This window comes from Procambarus clarkii, chromosome 3 (assembly GCF_040958095.1).
Source record: "Procambarus clarkii isolate CNS0578487 chromosome 3, FALCON_Pclarkii_2.0, whole genome shotgun sequence".
Classification (NCBI taxonomy): Eukaryota; Metazoa; Arthropoda; class Malacostraca; order Decapoda; family Cambaridae; genus Procambarus; species Procambarus clarkii.
The window spans coordinates 10,498,334-10,521,280 of record NC_091152.1 but is presented as its reverse complement, the minus strand read 5'-3'; the positions used below and the strand labels follow the sequence as shown (position 1 = coordinate 10,521,280).

Below are 22,947 nucleotides of genomic sequence, written 5' to 3'. Positions count from 1 at the left end.
ATAAAAATACAAAGGATGTATGAAAACTGTTGGTTATTTCGAACAGGGGTGTCTGGGGGGGGGGTGAATAGGGGCTGGAGGGATCCGGGGAATGTCTGGTGGGTGAATGGGGTCTGAAGAAGTGCTTGGGTCGAATGGGAGCTGGGCATCTAGGAAGGTAGGTAGGAAGGTCTGGGATAGAGCCTGGGTAGGTAGTATGGAGTAGGAAGGGCATACTGGGTCTGAAGATTTGGGAGGGTCTGATAGGCATAGGGGTGTTGAGAGGTAGCGTGAGGTTAGGAGTCAGATAGAGGATGGGGGGGGGAAGAGGGGAGGATGGAGCATGGACAGTGAGAGTGGGAGAGAAGTTGTATTAGTCAGGGGGAACTCAGGGGTAGGTGTGGGCATTGGGTAAGAAAGGGGGAAGAAGGAAATGGAGGAGATGTGGGGGGTGTACACCCGTCCCCCACATGGGGTCCCAAGTGACTCATTGCAAGGGAAGGGGGTCACATGGAAGGAGAGGGGCAGATGAAAGATGAAGGCTGGGTGGGTTTTGGGAGTTAAGAGGATGAGGGGAGTCCTTGGAATGTGGGTTGAAGCAGATGTTTTTAAATGTATTGGGGTCAGAGGGGGCAGGGTGGTTGTTGTGGTGATAAGCAGGGGTGGGGGATGTGAGGGCTGATTTGGGGAGGGTGCGACCTGGGAAGCACCTGTTATGGGTTGGTTAGCAAAGGTGGTGTGGGCAATTACGCTCGAATGGGAAGAGGTGTGTCATGCAGGTCAGCTCGCTCTGTGGGCTATCTGTTCACCTTTACTCATGTATCTATCAATATACACATTGTAATAGTTTTCGCTACCTCTGAGTAAGTGTTTGTGTCACAGCAGTCTCCGTGGTGTAGTGGTAAGACACTCGCCTGGCGTTCCGCGAGCGCTATGTCATGGGTTCGTATCCTGGCCGGGGAGGATTTACTGGGCGCAATTCCTCAACTGTAGCCTCTGTTTAACGCAACAGTAAAATGTGTACTTGGATGAAAAAAACGATTCTTCGCGGCAGGGGATCGTATTCCAGGGACCATAGGATTAAGGACTTGCCCGAAACGCTACGCGTACTAGTGGTTGTACAAGAATGTAACAACTCTTGCATATATCTCAAAAAAAAAAAAAAAAAAAAAAAAGTATGTCATCCACTGCCTCTTCATTAGTGAACTGTACCAGGACAAGTCGTTTCTTGTTACAGTTGTAAGGCCCAATGCATCAGTGTATTTCCACCTCATTCTCTGCCATCTCGGCTCTGATATCTCTCAAGATCCCCTGTAATTCAAACTCTTCAGTCTCCGTCCATTCCTGCCTCGATGATGCCTTGGCTTCAAGTAATCCATGGATTAAGATTGACCTCCTTCTCAGTGAAGGGTCAGGGAGGATGCCCACCCCCTGGCAAATCCCCACCCTTTCCCACACTCACTACTCCATCCCCCACTACTCCCACTTTCCCTTGCCATGCTTCCCTTATTCCTGCCAAATTCAGTTGCAACCCTAGTTATTTAACTCTAACATGCTATCCAGCTCTTTCTGACTTCTTCCTGTATATTGTCCATTAGCTCTTGTTTTTTGTCTCTGAATCCCGTCCTGTATTTTGTTAAAGATTTGTGTGTGTGTGTGTGTGTGTGTGTGTGTGTGTGTGTGTGTGTGTGTGTGTGTGTGTGTGTGTGTGTGTGTGTGTGTGTGTGTGTGTGTGTGTGTGTGTACTCACCTAGTTGTACTCACCTAGTTGTGTTTGTAGGGGTGGAGCTCTGGCTCTTTGGTCCCTCCTCTCAATCGTCAATCAACAGGCGTACAGATTCCTGAGCCAATTGGGCTCTATCATATCTACACTTGAAACTGTGTATGGAGTCAGCCTCCACCACATCACTTCCTAATGGATTCCATTTGTCAACCACTTTGACACTAAAAAAGTTCTTTCTAATATCTCTGTGGCTCATTTGGGCACTCAGTTTCCACCTGTGTCCCCTTGTGAGTGTGCCCCTTGTGTTAAATAGCCTATCTTTATATACCCTATCAATTCCCTTCAGAATCTTGAATGTGGTGATCATGTCCCCCCTTAACTCTTCTGTCTTCCCGCGAAGTGAGGTTTAATTCCAGTAGTCTCTCCTCGTAGCTCATACCTCTCAGCTCGGGTACTAGTCTGGTGGCAAACTTTTGAACCTTTTCCAGTTTAGTCTTATCCTTGACTAGATATGGACTCCATGTTGGGGCTGCATACTCCAGGATTGGCCTGACATATGCGGTATACAAAGTTCTGAATGATTCTTTATACAAGTTTCTGAATGCCGTTCGTATGTTGGCCAGCCTGGCATATGCCGCTGATGTTATCCTCTTGATATGAGCTGCAGGAGACAGGTCTGGTGTGATATCAACCCCCAAGTCTTTTTCTTTCTCTGACTCCTGAAGAATTTCCTCTCCCAGATGATACCTTGTATCTGGCCTCCTGCTGCCTACACCTTGTTACCAATCGTTCTTTACGGCTCGTGTCCCTACAACAGCCAAACTTTAATATGTCTAGGAATACTACAACTGCTGTTCTCAAGAGCGGGTCACCAGTGTAACCCCTTGATTGATAACCGGCAATAAGTAAATTTTCCCTTAGGACTGAAGAAATATATATAAATTATAATATATATTCAATATAATCAATACAGTATAATATAAAGCATAGATGGACAAGTTAACTTATACAACCAAACAAAAAGTATTGTCTCTCATATAATATAATATATAAAAATATGGCACAACATGAATGTTACAGACTTAACTCCACAACGATGTTATCTCTCCTGGTCCCTTGAAGCTACTAATTCTCGCGCGCTGTCTCTACCCATAACTCTCTCCCCCTCTGCCTCATCCAGGATGAGGGATGGAAAATAAAGACTTTTTAATATTTAAAACTAATTGAACAACCACTTGTTCTCAAAATACATAAGAATGCAAATAAAATATAATAGTTACTTTCAAAATATATAAGTTACAATGCCACCTGCTTAATTACAGTAAATTAACAATTATATAAATTTTAAAAGTGACATCTGGAACTCCCATAACTGAACAGGTCCAGCAATTCTAATTTCCCGAATCTAACAGGTATTAGACGTGTGAAGAGCAACCGCGCTCCTGTCCCCACTGATATTGCCACATCACACGATAATTTACAAAAATATAATATATATACATATATAGGTAATGATGCAATGGAACAAAATAAGTTTATTTAAATTTATATACGTTTCCAGCTAGGAGTACGTAACACTTCCACCTCCAAGAAAAAAAATGCAATGGAATGAAGATCAATGGCATTTTTTCCGAAGTAAAAATGTATGACACTTGAGATTTATGGTATTAATTACACCAAACATGTAAAAGTAATAAGAACACATTTCTGGACAAAAATGAAAACACTTCAAATATATTCTTACATGAAACTCAAAAATTTCAGTCTTATGACTATGTTCTACATATGTTTCACTGGAGTATGCAAATTTATCTCTCCAGGGTATTATCTCATTTATTTCACTTTGTTTCAGATCATATTTCACACACCTATCAACAACATTATTATCATTAGTATGAATAGAATTTTCAATAAAGGTAGCTGCTTTCACACAGTTATCACGGCAATTTATCTTTCTATCTGTTTCTACTATTTCTCTAAGATCAGTCCCGTATTTCCATGTGATCCCTTTTCCATATGGTGAATTTTTCCAAGACAGACTCCATTTTCCATTACTCCCTTTTTCTGGAGCTGAACTGCTTAATTGAAGCTGACTGGATGTACAGTCGATTTGAGACTTCTCCTGGGTATGCCCTGACAAAGACATCTGCTCTTCATCACTCTTGATCCTCTGTGGAACACATACTCTCGCCCAATGGATACTAAAATTAGAGAAATTAGCGTTAAACTTCACAATTATGTATAAAACTTTCCCATTCATAGAACCTTCCGAAACACAACTCACCGACTTAGCAAACCTTTGACCTTCAAACCAAGAAATTCAACCTAAAATAAGTGCAAACACTACCTGATCGAACTGACTCAGATGATCCATAAGGAACACAGAAATCAATTTCCTCATAACTCTGTCATAACGATCAGTGAAAGAAAACAGGCATATGCCTAGGCACCATATCTCAATCATAACTCTCAAGACAAGTTCACACCCCCTGATGGTGAACTTGAACACAACACACTTTCATCAACCGTCTAGTCTTCCAAAAGACTAACATGCCAAAAACTTGACAACCCTCACCATCACTTCCCAAGTGATTTACGTCTGATGACAAACAATCAACCAAGAGGTTTAAGGGTCGTAACATCTTAAAGATTCACATCAGATTACCCAAGGACAATCTGTAACCCTTCACAATGACAACACTAGATAGGATAACCTTATCCCCCAACTTGAAATACACACCTGGAGCCTCAAACATCTGCTCCCCAGTATGATTAAATCCTTCACCATCACTATGACTCTGAAAGTCAACTCCAATATGACTCTGAAAGTCAACACCACACTTGAGTGGAACATACACTTTCATCACTCGTGCATCAAAATAAACTGGATCTGAATATAGAGACACTTCTCTAGTATAACTCACCACTTCCTCAGAACTACTGGATGCACAACCTACTTGAGTAAACTCTCTCTGCTCAACCACAAGGCTGGACAAAGATGTCCCACAGTCCATTACTTCACAAGAAAATGGCTCCTGCAGAATAAAAGTAGATTTCAACAACATCCTACACACACTCTGACTCAATGTACAAAATGACAAATAATTACTCCATATGGAATAAGAATCACAACCCACAAAACTTTGCAACTTAGATCCAAATGATACTTTACCACTCTCAATGGTTTTACCAAAATTTCCTCCCATGACTTCTGGAGCTGCTCGGAGTACTGTCTGCTCACAATCAATAATAACACTACCAAACTGGGTCACATCCTCACAGACAACAGAAGAGGGAGGCTCAATGGGTCTCCATCTACTCAACAGAAGCTGATCCTCTGGCTGCTTTCCCACACTCTCCAGAACTGGATCTAGAGTACAGACTGTCTCCTTGCTTCTCTCTGAAATCTTAGGGTCAGTTCTACTCAATGCACATAAATTAAGGGATCTGAAGCGAGCGGGCAAGTAACAGGTAGTTTGACCTCCTCCCCTATACTATCACCTTGACTAGGGTGAGGCGGGGCCTCTACGACAGACTTACTCTCGACAACTGATTCTAAACTTGGAGTGAGCGGGAATACTTCTGCCCACCCGACATCTTGTCCTAAACCATTCACTTGGCTGGAATACAATAGAGTCGTGGCTTTTAAGTTTCTCTCAAATCCTGGCAAAACGTTCGTAGTGAGCGGGCAAGACAATGGTACATGGACATCCTTTCCCAATTTATTGGAATAAAGCAGAGTCATAGTATCAGGCTTACTCTCAAGAACTAGGTCGGCCACACAGGAATCTGGAACAACCACATCCCACTTCTCCACTGAAGGGGTACTGGTTACTGGAACAAATGCTTGAGTAACAACATTAGAACTGACAACTGGATTTATAATAGTACTAACATCAGCACAGGTAGAATGGACAAAACCATCTACTACAACAGGTTGTTCATTCATGGAACTAATTTCAGCACAGGCAGAATAATCATGGTCTGCAACTGGCTGTTTACATAAACGGGGATCGTTCTCACCCACAACATGATTTATGGCCACATCATTACCCAATATAACATCCACACCTGGGATGGGCAACTGGGTACTAACACCCACAGTGCATAAACTTGGTGTAATGGTGGATCTGAAATTAATGTCTATTAGAGGTACAGTCTTACATCCTGCAACACTCTGAAGAACTACAAACTTTCCAGTCTCTCTCTTTTCAACATCAGAAAGAATACTGGATGAAATTATGGTTTGGGAAGCACCTGTATCACGAAGAATAACCACTGGCTTCCACTTCCCATTAATACACAAAACTTCACCTGAAGACATATATGGTGAATACTGTTTCATCCAATTGGGGTTTACAGTTACATGTTTATTAGTAAGTTTATTTTGTACACCTCTACAATAAATGAGACCAGTTGGTCGTAACTCAGGGTGCAATATAAAACAGGAATTAATTCCATGGCCTTTTCTCTTACAATGGGAACAGGACCTTACAGTGGACCTCCACAACACCTGTGGAACCAACTGTAGGTTTAGAATTAACCTTATTAATATTTGACATTCCTGACAATGAAGTAGCAGGGTTTTGTAAGAGAAGAGCTCACGGGAGTAACTGGAGCACTAGGACTGGATGGATTCTGATAAGGAGTTCGGTGAGCATTATAATTTACTCTACGACTAGACTTAGGTGAAGTGGCCGTAAACTGGGCCTTAGTCAACAACTCATGCTCATCCGCGAGCTTTGACAGCTCATAAATGTCTGTTACATTCTTTTGTTCTGCCATAAAAGTAGACAACTTGTCTGGGAGACATGACAGTACTTCTTCCATGATAAGAAGATTCTTTAGAGCATCATACTCAGTTACTGAAAGTGACTTTAACCATCTGTTGCAAAATGTCGTCTTTTGACGAGTAAAATCTGCTATTGTCTGATCACTTACCCTCCTTAGGTTCCGAAACTTCTGTCTGTGTGCCTCTGGATTTAATTGATACGCATTTAAGATGCTTTTCTTTACAAATTCATAATCAAAGCTATGAGCGTAAGGTAGGGATGTAAAAACCTCCTGACTACGCCCCTTAAACTGAGACTGCATAATGGCTACCCATTGATCCCTTGGCCAGTTCATACTGATGGCACTCTTATAAAAATGTGCAAAGAAAACCTCAGGATCCTCCTCATTAAACTTGGATAACTCTATATACTTATTCATCCTTATGGGATTATTATCACTATTTGTTGAAACATTACTAGTATTTCCATGCCCAGCTGCCATACGCTGTGATTCAAGCCTATAGTTAGTGTCAGCCATTTGTTGTTGAATCTCTAATTGTTGCTTCTTTGTGGCTTCTAGTTGCAACTCAATTAAACCTCTTCTATTTTGTGCCTCAAGTTCAAAACGCCTTGTCTAAAGCTCTCTCTGTTGAGCTTCAGCCTCTAATAGTTTCTGTTCCTTTTGAGCATCAAGCTCTCTTTGACGAGCTTCTAACTCAAGACGCTTTAACGTCATCTGATCACTCGACTCCTCTCTTACCTCCTCCAGAATTTCTTCGTCTAACTCTCCATTCTCAACTAAATGAGTCACAATGACTTTCACAATTTGGGCTTTAACCATTCTATTGTTGGCGGTCAAATCCAACTGATTTGCCATTTGTATTAACTCAGACTTTCTTAGGCTCTTAATTCCCTCAAAGTCTGGATTGGCCAACAACGACACCACTGGATTTTCCATCGTTACTAACACTTGGCACTTGATTCACAACAATAATTAAAACAATGGCACTGCACTACACTGTAAAATTGTCACAACACTGAAAATTCGCTTGGCCTCACTGCACAAACAAAATATATAGGATGACTTACCTCAAAATCGTGAAGCGTTGTTACTTGACACACAGGAAGGCTTGCTTGGCACATGGAATAGTTCTTAAAGAAACACACAGACACCTAACACACTGGTACCTAGGAAGGCAAGGTTAGATTAGCACAGTTAAGTTTAAGTGGGAACAATATTTCCCAGCACAGGCCCCCATAACTCTTGTTACCAATCGTTCGTTACGGCTCGTGACCCTACAACAGCCAAACTTTAATATGTCTAGGAATACTACAACTGCTGTTCTCAAGAGCGGGTCACCAGTGTAACCCCTTGATTGATAACCGGCAATAAGTAAATTTTCCCTTAGGACTGAAGAAATATATATAAAATATAATATATATATATTCAATATAATCAATACAGTATAATATAAAGCATAAATGGACAAGTTAACTTATACAACCAAACAAAAAGTATTGTCTCTCATATAATATAATATATAAAAATATGGCACAACATGAATGTTACAGACTTAACTCCACAACGATGTTATCTCTCCTGGTCCCTTTAAGCTACTAACTCTCGCGCACCGTCTCTACCCATAATTCTCTCCCCCACGGCCTCATCCAGGATGAGGGATGGAAAATAAAGACTTTTTAATATTTAAAACTAATTGAACAACCACTTGTTCTCAAAATACATAAGAATGCAAATAAAATATAATAGTTACTTTCAAAATATATAAGTTACAATGCCACCTGCTTAATTACAGTAAATTAACAATTATATAAATTTTAAAAGTGACATCTGGAACTCCCATAACTGAACAGGTCCAGCAATTCTAATTTCCCGAATCTAACAGGTATTAGACGTGTGAAGAGCAACCGCGCTCCTGTCCCCACTGATATTGCCACACCACACGATAATTTACAAAAATATAATATATATACATATATAGGTAATAATGCAATGGAACAAAATAAGTTTATTTAAATTTATATACGTATTCAGCAAGGAGTACGTAACACACCTATCTTCATTACATTAAATTTGGTTGGGTTAAAATCTAACAACCATTTGTTCGACCATTCCTTCAGCTTGTCTAGGTCTTCTTGAAGCCTCAAACAGTCCCCTTCTGTTTTAATTCTTCTAATAATTTTAGCATCGTCTGCAAACATTGAGAGAAATGAATTGATACCTTCTGGGAGATCAGTTACATATATCAGAAACAAGACAGGACCTAGTACAGAGCCCTGTGGGACTCCACTGGTGACTTCACGCCAATCGGAGGTCTCACCCCTCACCGTAACTCTCTGCTTCCTATTGCTTAGATACTTCCTTATCCACTGGAGCACCTTACCAGCTACACCTGCCTGTCTCTCCAGCTTATGTACCAGCCTCTTATGCGGTACAGTGTCAAAGGCTTTCCGACAATCCCAGAAAATGCAGTCCGCCCAGCCCTCTCTTTCTTGCTTAATCTTTATCACCTGATCGTAGAATTCTATCAAGCCTGTAAGGCAAGATTTACCCTCCCTGAACCCATGTTGGCGATTTGTCACAAAGTCCCTTCTCTCCAGATGTGTTACCAGGTTTTTTCTCACGATCTTCTCCATCACCTTGCATGGTATACAAGTCAAGGACACTGGCCTGTAGTTCAGTGCCTCTTGCCTGTCGCCCTTTTTGTATATTGGGACCACATTCGCTGTCTTCCATATTTCTGGTAGGTCTCCCGTCTCCAGTGACTTACTATACACTATGGAGAGTGGCAAGCAAAGTGCCTCTGCACACTCTTTCAGTATCCATGGTGAGATCCCATCTGGACCAACAGCCTTTCTAAAATCCAGATCCAGCAGGTGTCTCTTGACATCCTCTTTCGTAATTTCGAACTCTTCCAAGGCCGCCTGGTTTACCTCCCTTTCTCCTAGCACAGTGACCTCGCCTTGTTCTATTGTGAAGACCTCCTGGAACCTCTTGTTGAGTTCTTCACACACCTCTCTGTCATTCTCTGTATACCTGTCCTCGCCTGTTCGAAGTTTCAATACCTGTTCTTTTACTGTTGTTTTCCTTCTGATGTGACTGTGGAGTAGCTTTGGTTAGGTCTTGGCCTTGTTTGCTATATCATTTTCAAAACTTTTCTCTGCTTCTCTTCTTACCCTGACGTACTCATTCCTGGTTCTCTGGTATCTCTCTCTCTGCTTTCTGGTGTTCTGTTATTCCGGAAGTTCCTCCACGCCCTTTTGTTCAGTTTCTTCGCTTCCATACATGCCCAATTACACCATGGATTCTTCTGTTGCTTCTCGGATTTTTCCCTTTGGGCCGGGATGAAACTGTTTACTGCCTCCTGACACTTTTGGGTAACATAGCCCATCATACCCTGTACAGACTTATCTCTGAGGTCTGTGTCCCAAGGTATTTCACTTAGGAAACTTCTCATCTGTTCATAATTTCCCTTTCGGTATGCCAGCCTTTTGATTCCTAGTTCTTTTTTGGGGGAGATAAGTCCTAGCTCTACCAGGTACTCAAAGTTCAATACACTGTGGTCACTCATTCCCAAGGGCACTTCCATCTTAACTTCTCTTATATCCCACTCATTTAGGGTAAATATCAAATCAAGCATTGCTGGTTCATCTTCTCCTCTCATTCTTGTTGGTTCTTTGATGTATGTACTGGCTTAGAAAGTTTCTTGTTGCCACGTCCAGCAGCTTAACCCTCCATGTTTCTGGTCCTCCATGCGGGTCTCTGTTCTTCCAATCTATCTTCCCATGGTTGAAGTCTCCCATAATTAGTAGTCCAGATCCATTCCTGCTAGCAACAGAAGCTGCTCTTTCTATTATGTTAATGGTGGCCATATTGTTTCTATCATATTCCTGTCTAGGTCTTCTGTCATTTGGTGGTGGATTATATATGACTACGACTATTATTTTTTTCCCTCCATTTGTTACGGTACCTGCTATGTAGTCACTGAAACCTTCACAGCCCTGAATATCCATCTCAAAATCCCATCCTTTTCTTACCAGCAGAGCTACACCACCCCCACTTCTTCCTTCCCTCTCTTTCCTCATAACATAATAGTCCTGTGGGAACACTGCGTTTGTTATCGTTTTCGTGATCTTTGTTTCTGTGAGGGCTATTATGTCTGGGTTTTCCTCTAGTACCCGTTCTCCAAGCTCATTTGCTTTGTGTGTGTGTGTGTGTGTGTGTGTGTGTGTGTGTGTGTGTGTGTGTGTGTGTGTGTGTGTGTGTGTGTGTGTGTGTGTGTGTGTGTGTGTGTGTACTCACCTAGTTGTGTTTGCGGGGGTTGAGCTCTGGCTCTTTGGTCCCGCCTCTCAACCGTCAATCAACAGGTGTACAGATTCCTGAGCCTATCGGGCTCTGTCATATCTACACTTGAAACTGTGTATGGAGTCAGCCTCCACCACATCACTTCCTAATGCATTCCATTTGTCAACCACTCTGACACTAAAAAAGTTCTTTCTAATATCTCTGTGGCTCATTTGGGCACTCAGTTTCCACCTGTGTCCCCTAGTACGTGTGCCCCTTGTGTTAAATAGACTGTCTTTATCTACCCTATCAATCCCCTTCAGAATCTTGAATGTGGTGATCATGTCCCCCCTAACTCTTCTGTCTTCCAGCGAAGTGAGGTTTAATTCCCGTAGTCTCTCCTCGTAGCTCATACCTCTCAGCTCGGGTACTAGTCTGGTGGCAAACCTTTGAACCTTTTCCAGTTTAGTCTTATCCTTGACTAGATATGGACTCCATGCTGGGGCTGCATACTCCAGGATTGGCCTGACATATGTGGTATACAAAGTTTTGAATGATTCTTTACACAAGTTTCTGAATGCCGTTCGTATGTTGGCCAGCCTGGCATATGCCGCTGATGTTATCCGCTTGATATGTGCTGCAGGAGACAGGTCTGGCGTGATATCAACCCCCAAGTCTTTTTCCTTCTCTGACTCCTGAAGAATTTCCGCTCCCAGATGATACCTTGTATCTGGCCTCCTGCTCCCTACACCTATCTTCATTACATTACATTTGGTTGGGTTAAACTCTAACAACCATTTGTTCGACCATTCCTTCAGCTTGTCTAGGTCTTCTTGAAGCCTCAAACAGTCCTCTTCTGTTTTAATCCTTCTCATAATTTTAGCATCGTCCGCAAACATTGAGAGAAATGAATCGATACCCTCCGGGAGATCATTTACATATATCAGAAACAAGATAGGACCGAGTACAGAGCCCTGTGGGACTCCACTGGTGACTTCACGCCAATCGGAGGTCTCACCCCTCACCGTAACTCTCTGCTTCCTATTGCTTAGATACTCCCTTATCCACTGGAGCACCTTACCAGCTACACCTGCCTGTCTCTCCAGCTTATGTACCAGCCTCTTATGCGGTACTGTGTCAAAGGCTTTCCGACAATCCAAGAAAATGCAGTCCGCCCAGCCCTCTCTTTCTTGCTTAATCTGTGTCACCTGATCGTAGAATTCTATCAAGCCTGTAAGGCAAGATTTACCCTCCCTGAACCCATGTTGGCGATTTGTCACGAAGTCCCTTCTCTCCAGATGTGTTACCAGGTTTTTTCTCACGATCTTCTCCATCACCTTGCATGGTATACAAGTCAAGGACACTGGCCTGTAGTTCAGTGCCTCTTGTCTGTCGCCCTTTTTGTATATTGGGACCACATTCGCCGTCTTCCATATTTCTGGTAGGTCTCCCGTCTCTAGTGACTTACTATACACTATGGAGAGTGGCAGGCAAAGTGCCTCTGCACACTCTTTCAGTACCCATGGTGAGATCCCATCTGGACCAACAGCCTTTCTAACATCCAGATCCAGCAGGTGTCTCTTGACCTCCTCTCTCGTAATTTCGAACTCCTCCAAGGCCGCCTGGTTTACCTCCCTTTCTCCTAACACAGTGACCTCACCCTGTTCTATTGTGAAGACCTCCTGGAACCTCTTGTTGAGTTCCTCACACACCTCTCTGTCATTCTCTGTATACCTGTCCTCGCCTGTTCTAAGTTTCAATACCTGTTCTTTCACTGTTGTTTTCCTTCTGATGTGACTGTGGAGTAGCTTTGGTTCGGTCTTGGCTTTGTTTGCTATATCATTTTCAAAATTTTTCTCTGCTTCTCTTCTCACCCTGACGTACTCATTCCTGGTTCTCTGGTATCTCTCTCTGCTTTCTGGTGTTCTGTTATTCCGGAAGTTCCTCCACGCCTTTTTGTTCAGTTTCTTCGCTTCCATACATGCCCTATTATACCATGGATTCTTCTGTTGCTTCTCGGATTTTTCCCTTTGGGCCGGGATGAACCTGTTTACTGCCTCCTGACACTTTTGGGTAACATAGTCCATCATACCCTGTACAGACTTGTCTCTGAGGTCTGTGTCCCAAGGTATTTCACTTAGGAAACTTCTCATCTGTTCATAATTCCCCTTTCGGTATGCCAGGTATGTGTGTGTGTGTATGTGTGTGTGTGTGTGTACTCACCTATTTGTACTCACCTATTTGTACTCACCTATTTGTGCTTGCAGGATCGAGCATTGACTCTTGGATCCCGCCTTTAGAGCTATCGGTTGTTTACAGCAATGACTCCTGTCCCATTTCCCTATCATACCTAGTTTTAAAAGTATGAATAGTATTTGCTTCTACAACCTGTTTCCCAAGTGCATTCCATTTTTCCACTACTCTCACGCTAAAAGAAAACTTCCTAACATCTCTGTGACTCATCTGAGTTTCCAGTTTCCACCCATGTCCCCTCGTTCTGTTATTATTACGTGTGAACATTTCATCTATTTCCACTTTGTCAATTCCCCTGAGTATTTTATATGTCCCTATCATATCTCCTCTCTCCCTTCTTTTCTCTAGTGTCGTAAGGTTCAGTTCCTTCAGCCGCTCTTCATATCCCATCCCTCGTAACTCTGGGACAAGCCTCGTCACAAACCTCTGAACCTTCTCCAGTTTCTTTATGTGTTTCTTCAGGTGGGGGCTCCATGATGGCGCGGCATACTCTAAGACGGGTCTCACGTAGGCAGTGTAAAGCGCCCTAAAAGCCTCCTCATTTAGGTTTCTGAATGAAGTTCTAATTTTCGGCAGTGTAGGGTACGCTGCTGTCGTTATCCTATTTATATGTGCCTCAGGAGTTAGATTAGGTGTCACATCCACTCCCAGGTCTCTTTCTCGAATCGTTACAGGTAGGCTGTTCCCCTTCATTGTGTACTGTCCCTTTGGTCTCCTGTCACCTGATCCCATTTCCTTAACTTTACATTTACTGGTGTTAAACTCCAGTAGCCATTTCCCTGACCATCTCTGCAGCCTGTTTAAGTCCTCTTGGAGGATCCTACAATCCTCGTCTGTCACAACTCTTCTCATTAATTTTGCGTCATCCGCAAACATTGACATGTATGATTCCACTCCTGTAAACATATTATTTACGTAAATTAGAAAGAGGATTGGTCCTAGTACCGATCCTTGAGGTACTCCACTTGTTACTGTTCGCCAGTCCGACTTCTCGCCCCTTACCATTACCCTCTGGCTCCTTCCTGTTAGGTAGTTCTTCACCCATACTAGGGCCTTTCCGCTTACTCCTGCCTGCCTCTCAAGTTTGTATAGCGTCTCATGTGCGGTACCGTATCAAAGGCCTTTTGGCAGTCAAGAAATATGCAGTCTGCCCAGCCTTCTCTGTCCTGCCTTATCCTTGTTACTTTATCATAGAATTCTAAAAGGTTTGTTAGGCATGATTTCCCTGTCCAGAACCCATGTTGGTGCTTGTTTACAAACCCAATGCTCTCCAGGTGCTCAACAAGTCTTAGCCTAATTATTCTTTCAAGTATTTTGCAGGGGATGCTTGTCAGTGATACGGGTCTGTAGTTAAGTGCCTCCTCCCTATCACCTTTTTTGAAAATCGGTACGACATTTTCGTCCTTCCAGCAACTGGGCAATTCTCCCGACATAAGTAACTCAGTAAAGATCATTGCCTGAGGCACGCTGAGACCCTGCGCTGCCTCTTTAAGTATCCACGGTGATACCACGGTGTGTGTGTGTGTGTGTGTGTGTGTGCGTGCGTGCGTGCGTGCGTGTGTGTGTGTGTACTCACCTATTTGTGCTTGCGGGGGTTGAGCTTTGGCTCTTTGGTCCCTCCTCTCAACTGTCAATCAACGGTGTACAGATTCCTGAGCCTACTGGGCTCTATCATATCTACATTTAAAACTGTGTAGGGAATCAGCCTCCACCACATCACTGCCTAATGCATTCCATCCGTTAACACACACACACACACATCTGTGTGTGTGTGTGTGTGTGTATTCACTTAGTTGTGCTATTGGGGGTTGAGCTCTGGTTCTTTGTCCTGTCTCTCAACCGCCAATGAACTGGTGTACAGATTCCTGAGCCTACTGGGATTTATCATATCTACATTGAAACAGTGTATGTAGTTTGCCTCCACCACATCACTTCCTAGTGCATTCTATCTGTTAACTACTCTGTCACTGAAAAAGTTCATTCTAACCTCCCTGTGACTCATTTGGGTACTCAGTTTCCACCTGTTCCTGTGTTCGCGCACCACCCGTGTTAAACAGTTTATCCTTATCTACCCTGTTAATTCCTTTGAGAATTTTGTAGGTAGTGATCATGTCTCCTCCTTACTCTTCTGTCTTCCAGTGTCGTGAAGGGAATTTCACGCAGCCTTTCCTTGTAACTCATGACTCTTAGTACTGGGACTAGCCTAGTGGCGTACCTTTGAACTTTTCCACCTTCGTCTTGTGCTTGACAAGGTACGGGCTCCATGCTGGAGCCACATACTCCAGGAATAATCTTACATATGTGGTATACAAGGTTCTAAATGATTCCTTACACAGGATCCTGAAAACAGTTAAAATGTTATTCTTTTTATGTGGGCCTCAGGAGGCAGGTTTGGCGTGATATCAACTCCTACATCTTTTTCTCTGTCCGTTTCATGAAGGACTTCATCACACATTCGGTATTCTGTGTCTGGCCTCCTGTTTCCACCGCCTAGTTTCATTATCTTACGAGTATGTAAGTGTGTGTGCGTAGAAAAAAAATCCGTTGATTGATTAACAGTTGAGAGGCGGGCCGAAAAAGTTGGAGCTGAATCCCCGCAAGAACAACTAGGTGACTACTAAGGTAATTACTAGATTTCGTTTAGAAAATAAATTAAAGAGACGAAATGGGAATTTGCTCAATAATAAATGGCAAATATGCAGCTATTGTTAGCATATCACTCATTTTAAGCCTTCATATAAACCTAACGTGTACGAATACAATCTTTGTCGATAATATAAAAACAAAATGTGGTAATTCTTGAAACAACTTGGCACTTCAAAAAGCAGTGTTGCCACATTTTCCCCATCCCCTCCCATTCCCTTGAAAGATACTTTTGACCACCACTGTACCTCCAATGGAATTATTAGATTAATCATGATATTGATATGATTGTATTATACGTAAGTAATTATTTAATGTTTGTCGAATTGGACTTTAAGTTAGGCAGTACTGAGCAATAACCAACCTCTGTTGGTTAGTTGAAGTTGCTGAGGTTTGGTTGACTGTATTCGACATCCAAAACATAAATGTGTTCTGTACATATAATACTTTTTATTTTATTGTGCCGATTTTTTTTCACACAGTAGTAAAATATGCGTCTCTTTGTCAAATGTAGTTGTAAGAGATTGGACTCGCCTGCACAAACTGTCATGTATCTCCTCATTAGTAGTCGAAGCAAATGGGTCTCGAACATTTGACCATAGTGTTGCTGTAAGTGTCAGGGTGTAGTTCTATGGTATTATATAATCATAACGTTGTAAGTCTATGTGCTACGTTTTCCGTTATATACTATAAGGCATGGAAATGAATAACATGTGTGCAATTCAAGAAATATTTTTCATAAACTTAGTGTTACTCAAGTGACCAATGGACAATGCTAATTGGAAATATTTGTCCACAGGATGAGTCAATATCTCCAGAGATGGTTCTCCCGGAACTTGGTCCTCTTGCTCTTAGTATTGAGCGTTGTCACCCTTGTATACGAAATTGCTGTGGAAAAACCTCACGTTCAAATACTAACGAGGAACATCTCAGGTAGGTTGTGATAACGTCCAGAGGTACATCTCAGGTAGGCTGTAATAACATCCAGAGGTAAATCTCAGGAGGGTTTTGATAACGTTGAGAGATACATCTCAGGTAGGTTGTGATAATGTCCCGAGGTACATCTTTGGTGGGTTGTGATAATGTCCAGAGGTACATCTCAGGTAGGTTGTGATAACGTCCAGAGGTACATCTCAGGTGGGTTGTGATAACGTCCAGAGGTACATCTCAGGTGGGTTGTGATAACGTCCAGAGGTACATCTCAGGTGGGTTGTGATAACGTCCAGAGGTACATCTCAGGTGGGTTGTGATAACGTCCAGAGGTACATCTCAGGTAGGTTGTGATAATGTCCCGAGGTACATCTCAGGTGGGTTGTGATAATGTCCAGAGGTACATCTCAGGTAGGTTGTGATAACGTCCAGAGGTACATCTCAGGTGGGTTGTGATAACGTCCAGAGGTACATCTCAGGTGGGTTGTGATAACGTCCAGAGGTACATCTCAGGTGGGTTGTGATAACGTCCAGAGGTACATCTCAGGTGGGTTGTGATAACGTCCAGAGGTACATCTCAGGTGGGTTGTGATAATGTCCAGAGGTACATCTCAGGTGGGTTGTGATAATGTCCAGAGGTACATCTCAGGTGGGTTGTGATAATGTCCAGACAAGTTCTATTACCTTTGGTAATGTACACGAATACTGTTCTTAAAATACTATTTCATGGTGGCAAACCTTAAGGCATATCAAGATATATGTACAGTAAGAGTATACATACAAACCATTTCGCTAAAGTTAGAAAGGAACAGGTGATAATCTGGCGAGAATTATAATATTAATCAGGTACCAAGAAAAAAGTAGCGCTTAGCGGTCCATTTTTGTTTGTTTGCAAGGTCTTTAAGACCCCTGCGAACAAAGTAAAATAGACAAGGACTAGACTACCCAAAATGACAGTACTTGTAGCTACTCTGGATGAAATGTACAAAATATAGACTGTGTCCCCCCCCCCCCTAAAAAAAAAGAACTTCACAATATGTACTAATGGAATTCGACACGACATAACAAAACTGGATCACACACTAACTTGTGCATCATTCTCGTTGATGGCTCCAGGAATCAATATCCCCCATGGTACTGACTTTGACCAGACCATATAGATGGTGGTCTGGTTGACCAAGCTGTCCACAGTAGCAACTCTCACTTATGAATCACAGCCCGGTTGATCTGCTAACCATTGGAGGTTTTATCAAGCACTCGTTTTAGCCACATAAAAGTTCATTTAGTTCTGCCACTTATGTTTAAAGGGAGCGTTGAAATGACTTAATCTATATAAATAAAAATGGAAATCTTTGTTTGTGTATAACCGCTAATCTCCGAAAGTTCTTCATTGATTGCTTTGAAATTTTTACACAACGTTCCATTCGCATCCGGCCAGGTTTTTATATACATTCTATATAGATGTCACGTCTGTGACGGTAAGAAAACATGCTTTTTCAGAAAAAACTATGTTTTTTGTGTTTTTCATGTGGGGGAAATCTTCGAGACCACTTTATCAATTGCTTTGAAATTTTGACACAACATTGCATTCGAATAGAGGCGTCTTTTTATATATCTACTATATACATGCCTCACCTGTGATAGGAAAAACTATGCTTTCCTTGAAAAACAGCGCCTTCTGTTGCATGTAAGAGCAACACACATGCTATACTAAATATGTTACAATTCCATTTCATTGTTTCTGATTGCATTGATAAATTGAATTTTCATCGATTTTTATTTATTTTCACTCTGATTTATTTTCACTCTGATTTCATTATTTTGTGTGAATTGCGTTGGAATTGAGTTGTGTTGTTTACCATACCGTTCATTTCGTGAGTATAGTTTATTTATTTTATTTTTTCATATTTTCAATTAATTTTTAACTGTTTTTCCTATATTTCAGTGATGGGAACATCAGATCACATGATGTTTTTTCATGTGATCGGATGTTTTCATTTTGAAGTGGGTAGAATACCCACCCATTCTACCCACTTCATGACTCCGCACCAATATAAAAGCATCAAGAAATATGGGCCAATAGGCCTTTTGCAGTTCCATTCTTCTCTTTAATTTACCCAATATATACCCATTGTTTCGTGTTCTGTCTTGTGTTGAAAGTTTTGTTCACCTCATCCAAAACTGTTGTAACATTTAACCTCACCCTAATGCTGGTAAATAATATGAAAGCTGTTTAACATTATAGCATAGAAGAACTCTGTTTAGTGTTTGCAGGTTATAGTTGTGTGTGTGTAAACTAAAGTCTTTGAAAATGTAATAAGTTATTACGAAGCGCGTTCAAGCGTCGTGTCAGACTAGAAATAAAAATGAATTTTTGAGAATTGATTTTTCAATTACCATCTACAGTAAGAAGAAACATACAAAATATTGAGAAAATTCGTGTTAGAATTATTAATCTTACTCTTTCGGTCATACGTAATAATAATAACAATAATATATATATATATATATATATATATATATATATATATATATATATATATATATATATATATATATGTCGTACCTAGTAGCCAGAACGCACTTCTCAGCCTACTATGCAAGGCTCGATTTGCCTAATAAGCCAAGTTTTCCTGAATTAATATATTTTCTCTAATTTTTTTCTTGTGAAATGATAAAGCTACCCATTTCATTATGTATGAGGACAATTTTTTGTTATTGGAGATAAAATCAACGTACATATATGACCGAACCTAACCAACGCTACCTAACCTAACCTAACCTATCTTTATAGGTTAGGTTAGGTTATGTAGCCGAAAAAGTTAGGTTAGGTTAGGTTAGGTAGGTTAGGTAGTCGAAAAATAATTAATTCATGAAAACTTGGCTTATTAGGCAAATTGGGCCCTGCATAGTAGGCTGAGAAGTGCGTTCTGGCTACTAGGTACGACATATATATATATAAATATATATGTCGTACCTAGTAGCCAGAACGCACTTCTCTGCCTACTATGCAAGGCCCGATTTGCCTAATAAACCAAGTTTTCATGAATTAATTGTTTTTCGACTACCTAACCTACCTAACCTAACCTAACCTAGCTTTTTCGGCAACCTAACCTAACCTAACCTATAAAGATAGGTTAGGTTAGGTTAGGTAGGGTTGGTTAGGTTCGGTCATATATCTACGTTAATTTTAACTCCAATAAAAAAAAATTACCTCATACATAATGAAATGGGTAGCTTTATCATTTCATACGAAAAAAATTAGAGAAAATATATTAATACAGGAAAACTTGGCTTATTAGGCAAATCAGGCCTTGCATAGTAGGCCAAAAATTGCGTTCTGGCTACTAGGTACGACATATATATATATATATATATATATATATATATATATATATATATATATATATATATATATATATATATATATATATATATATATATATATATATATAGATAGATAGATATAGATATAGATATATATATATATATGTCGTACCTAGTAGCCAGAACGCACTTCTCGGCCTACTATGCAAGGCCCGATTTGCCTAATAAGCCAAGTTTTCCTGAATTAATATATTTTCTCAATTTTTTTTCTTATGAAATGATAAAGCTACCCATTTCATTTTGTATGAGGTCAATTTATTTTTATTGGAGTTAAAATTAACGTAGATATATGACCGAACCTAACCAACCCTACCTAACCTAACCTAACCTATCTTTATAGGTTAGGTTAGGTTAGGTAGCCGAAAAAGTTAGGTTAGGTTAGGTAGGTTAGGTCGTCGAAAAACAATTAATTCATGAAAACTTGGCTTATTAGGCAAATTGGGCCTTGCATAATAGGCTGAGAAGTGCGTTCTGGCTACTAGGTACGACATATATATATATATATATATATATATATATATATATATATATATATATATATATATATATATATATATATATATATATACATGTCGTACCTAGTAGCCAGAACGCACTTCTCAGCCTACTATGCAAGGCCCGATTTGCCTAATAAGCCAAGTTTTCCTAAACTAAAAAATTTTCTCTAATTTTTTTCTTAAGAAATGATAAAGCTACCCATTTCATTATGTATGTGGTAAATTTTTTTTTATTGGAGTTAAAATTAACGTAGATATATGACCAAACCTAACCATCCCTACCTAACCTAACCTAACCTATCTTCATAGGTTAGGTTAGGTTACGTAGCCGAAAAAGTTAGGTTAGGTTAGGTTAGGTAGGTTAGGTAGTCGAAAAAACATTAATTCATGAAAACTTGGCTTATTAGGCAAATCGGGCCTTGCATAGTAGGCTGAGAAGTGCGTTCTGGCTACTAGGTACGACATACATATATATATATATATATATATATATATATATATATATATATATATATATATATATATATATATATATATATATATATATATATATATATATATATATATATATGTCGTACCTAATAGCCAGAACGCACTTCTCAGCCAACTATTCAAGGCCCGATTTGCCTAATAAGCCAAGTTTTCCTGAATTAATATATTTACTATAATTTTTTTCTTATGAAATGATAAAGCAACCCTTTTCTCTATGTATGAGGTCAATTTTTTTTTATTGGAGTTAAAATTAACGTAGATATATGACCGAACCTAACCAACCCTACATAACCTAACCTAACCTATATTTATAGGTAAGGTTAGGTTAGGTAGCCAAAAAAAGCTAGGTTAGGTTAGGTTAGGTAGGTTAGGTAGACGAAAAAACATTAATTCATGAAAACTTGGCTTATTAGGCAAATCGGGCCTTGAATAGTAGGCTGAGAAGTGCGTTCTGGCTATTAGGTACGACATATATATATATATATATATATATATATATATATATATATATATATATATATATATATATATATATATATATATATATATATATATATATATATATATATGTCGTACCTAGTAGCCAGAACGAACTTCTCAACCTACTATGCAAGGCCCGATTTGCCTATTAAGCCAAGTTTTCATGAATTAATTGTTTTTCGACTACCTAACCTACCTAACCTAACCTAACCTAGCTTTTTCGGCTACCTAACCTAACCTAACGTATAGAGATAGGTTAGGTTAGGTTAGGTAGGGTTGGTTAGGTTCAGTCGTATATCTACGTTAATCTTAACTCCAATAAAAAAAAATTGACCTCATACATAATGAAATAGGTAGCTTTATCATTTCATAAGAAAAAAATTTGAGAAAATATAATAATTCAGGAAAACTTGGCTTATTAGGCAAATCGGGCCTTGCATAGTAGACTGAGAAGTGCGTTCTGGCTACTAGGTACGACATATATATATATATATATATATATATATATATATATATATATATATATATATATATATATATATATATATATATATATATATATATATATATATATGTCGTACCTAGTAGCCAGAACACACTTCTCAGCCTACTATGCAAGGCCCGATTTGCCTAATAAGCCAAGTTTTCATGAATTAATTCTTTTTCGACTACCTAACCTACCTAACCTAACCTAACCTAACTTTTCCGGCTACCTAACCTAACCTAACCTATAAAGATAGGTTAGGTTAGGTTAGGTAGGGTTGGTTAGGTTCGGTCATATATCTGCGTTAATTTTAACTCCAATAAAAAAAAATTGACCTCATACATAATGAAATGGGTAGCTTTATCATTTCATAAGAAAAAAATTAGAAAAAATATATTAATTCAGGAAAACTTGGCTTATTAGGCAAATCGGGCCTTGAATAGTAGGCCAAAAAATGAGTTCTGGCTACTAGGTACGACATATATGTATATATATCTATATATATATATATATATATATATATATATATATATATATATATATATATGTCGTACCTAATAGCCAGAACGCACTTCTCAGCCTACTATTCAAGGCCCGATTTGCCTAATAAGCCAAGTTTTCATGAATTAATGTTTTTTCGTCTACCTAACCTACCTAACCTAACCTAACCTAGCTTTTTTGGCTACCTAACCTAACCTTACCTATAAATATAGGTTAGGTTAGGTTAGGTAGGGTTGGTTAGGTTCGGTCATATATCTACGTTAATTTTAGCTCCAATAAAAAAAAATTGACTTCATACATAGAGAAAAGGGTTGCTTTATCATTTCATAAGAAAAAAATTATAGTAAATATATTAATTCAGGAAAACTTGGCTTATTAGGCAAATCGGGCCTTGAATAGTAGGCTGAGAAGTGAGTTCTGGCTACTAGGTACGACATATATATATATATATATATATATATATATATATATATATATATATATATATATATATATATATATAT

At 39.9% G+C, this 22,947-nt stretch overlaps 1 protein-coding gene across 2 annotated transcripts in view; it reads left to right on the top strand.

The window, feature by feature from the left end:
* Positions 1-22,947, top strand: part of LOC123760894 (protein Star-like) — a 198,745-nt gene that overhangs the window by 83,099 nt on the left and 92,699 nt on the right. For both annotated transcript variants that reach the window (XR_011229371.1, XM_069329087.1), the window contains exon 2: positions 16,473-16,606. Coding sequence is in view for 1 of the 2 variants with exons in the window: in XM_069329087.1 (XP_069185188.1) it covers positions 16,474-16,606 (133 nt within the window). In the remaining variant the exon portion in view is untranslated. The remainder of the gene's footprint in view (positions 1-16,472; positions 16,607-22,947) is intronic.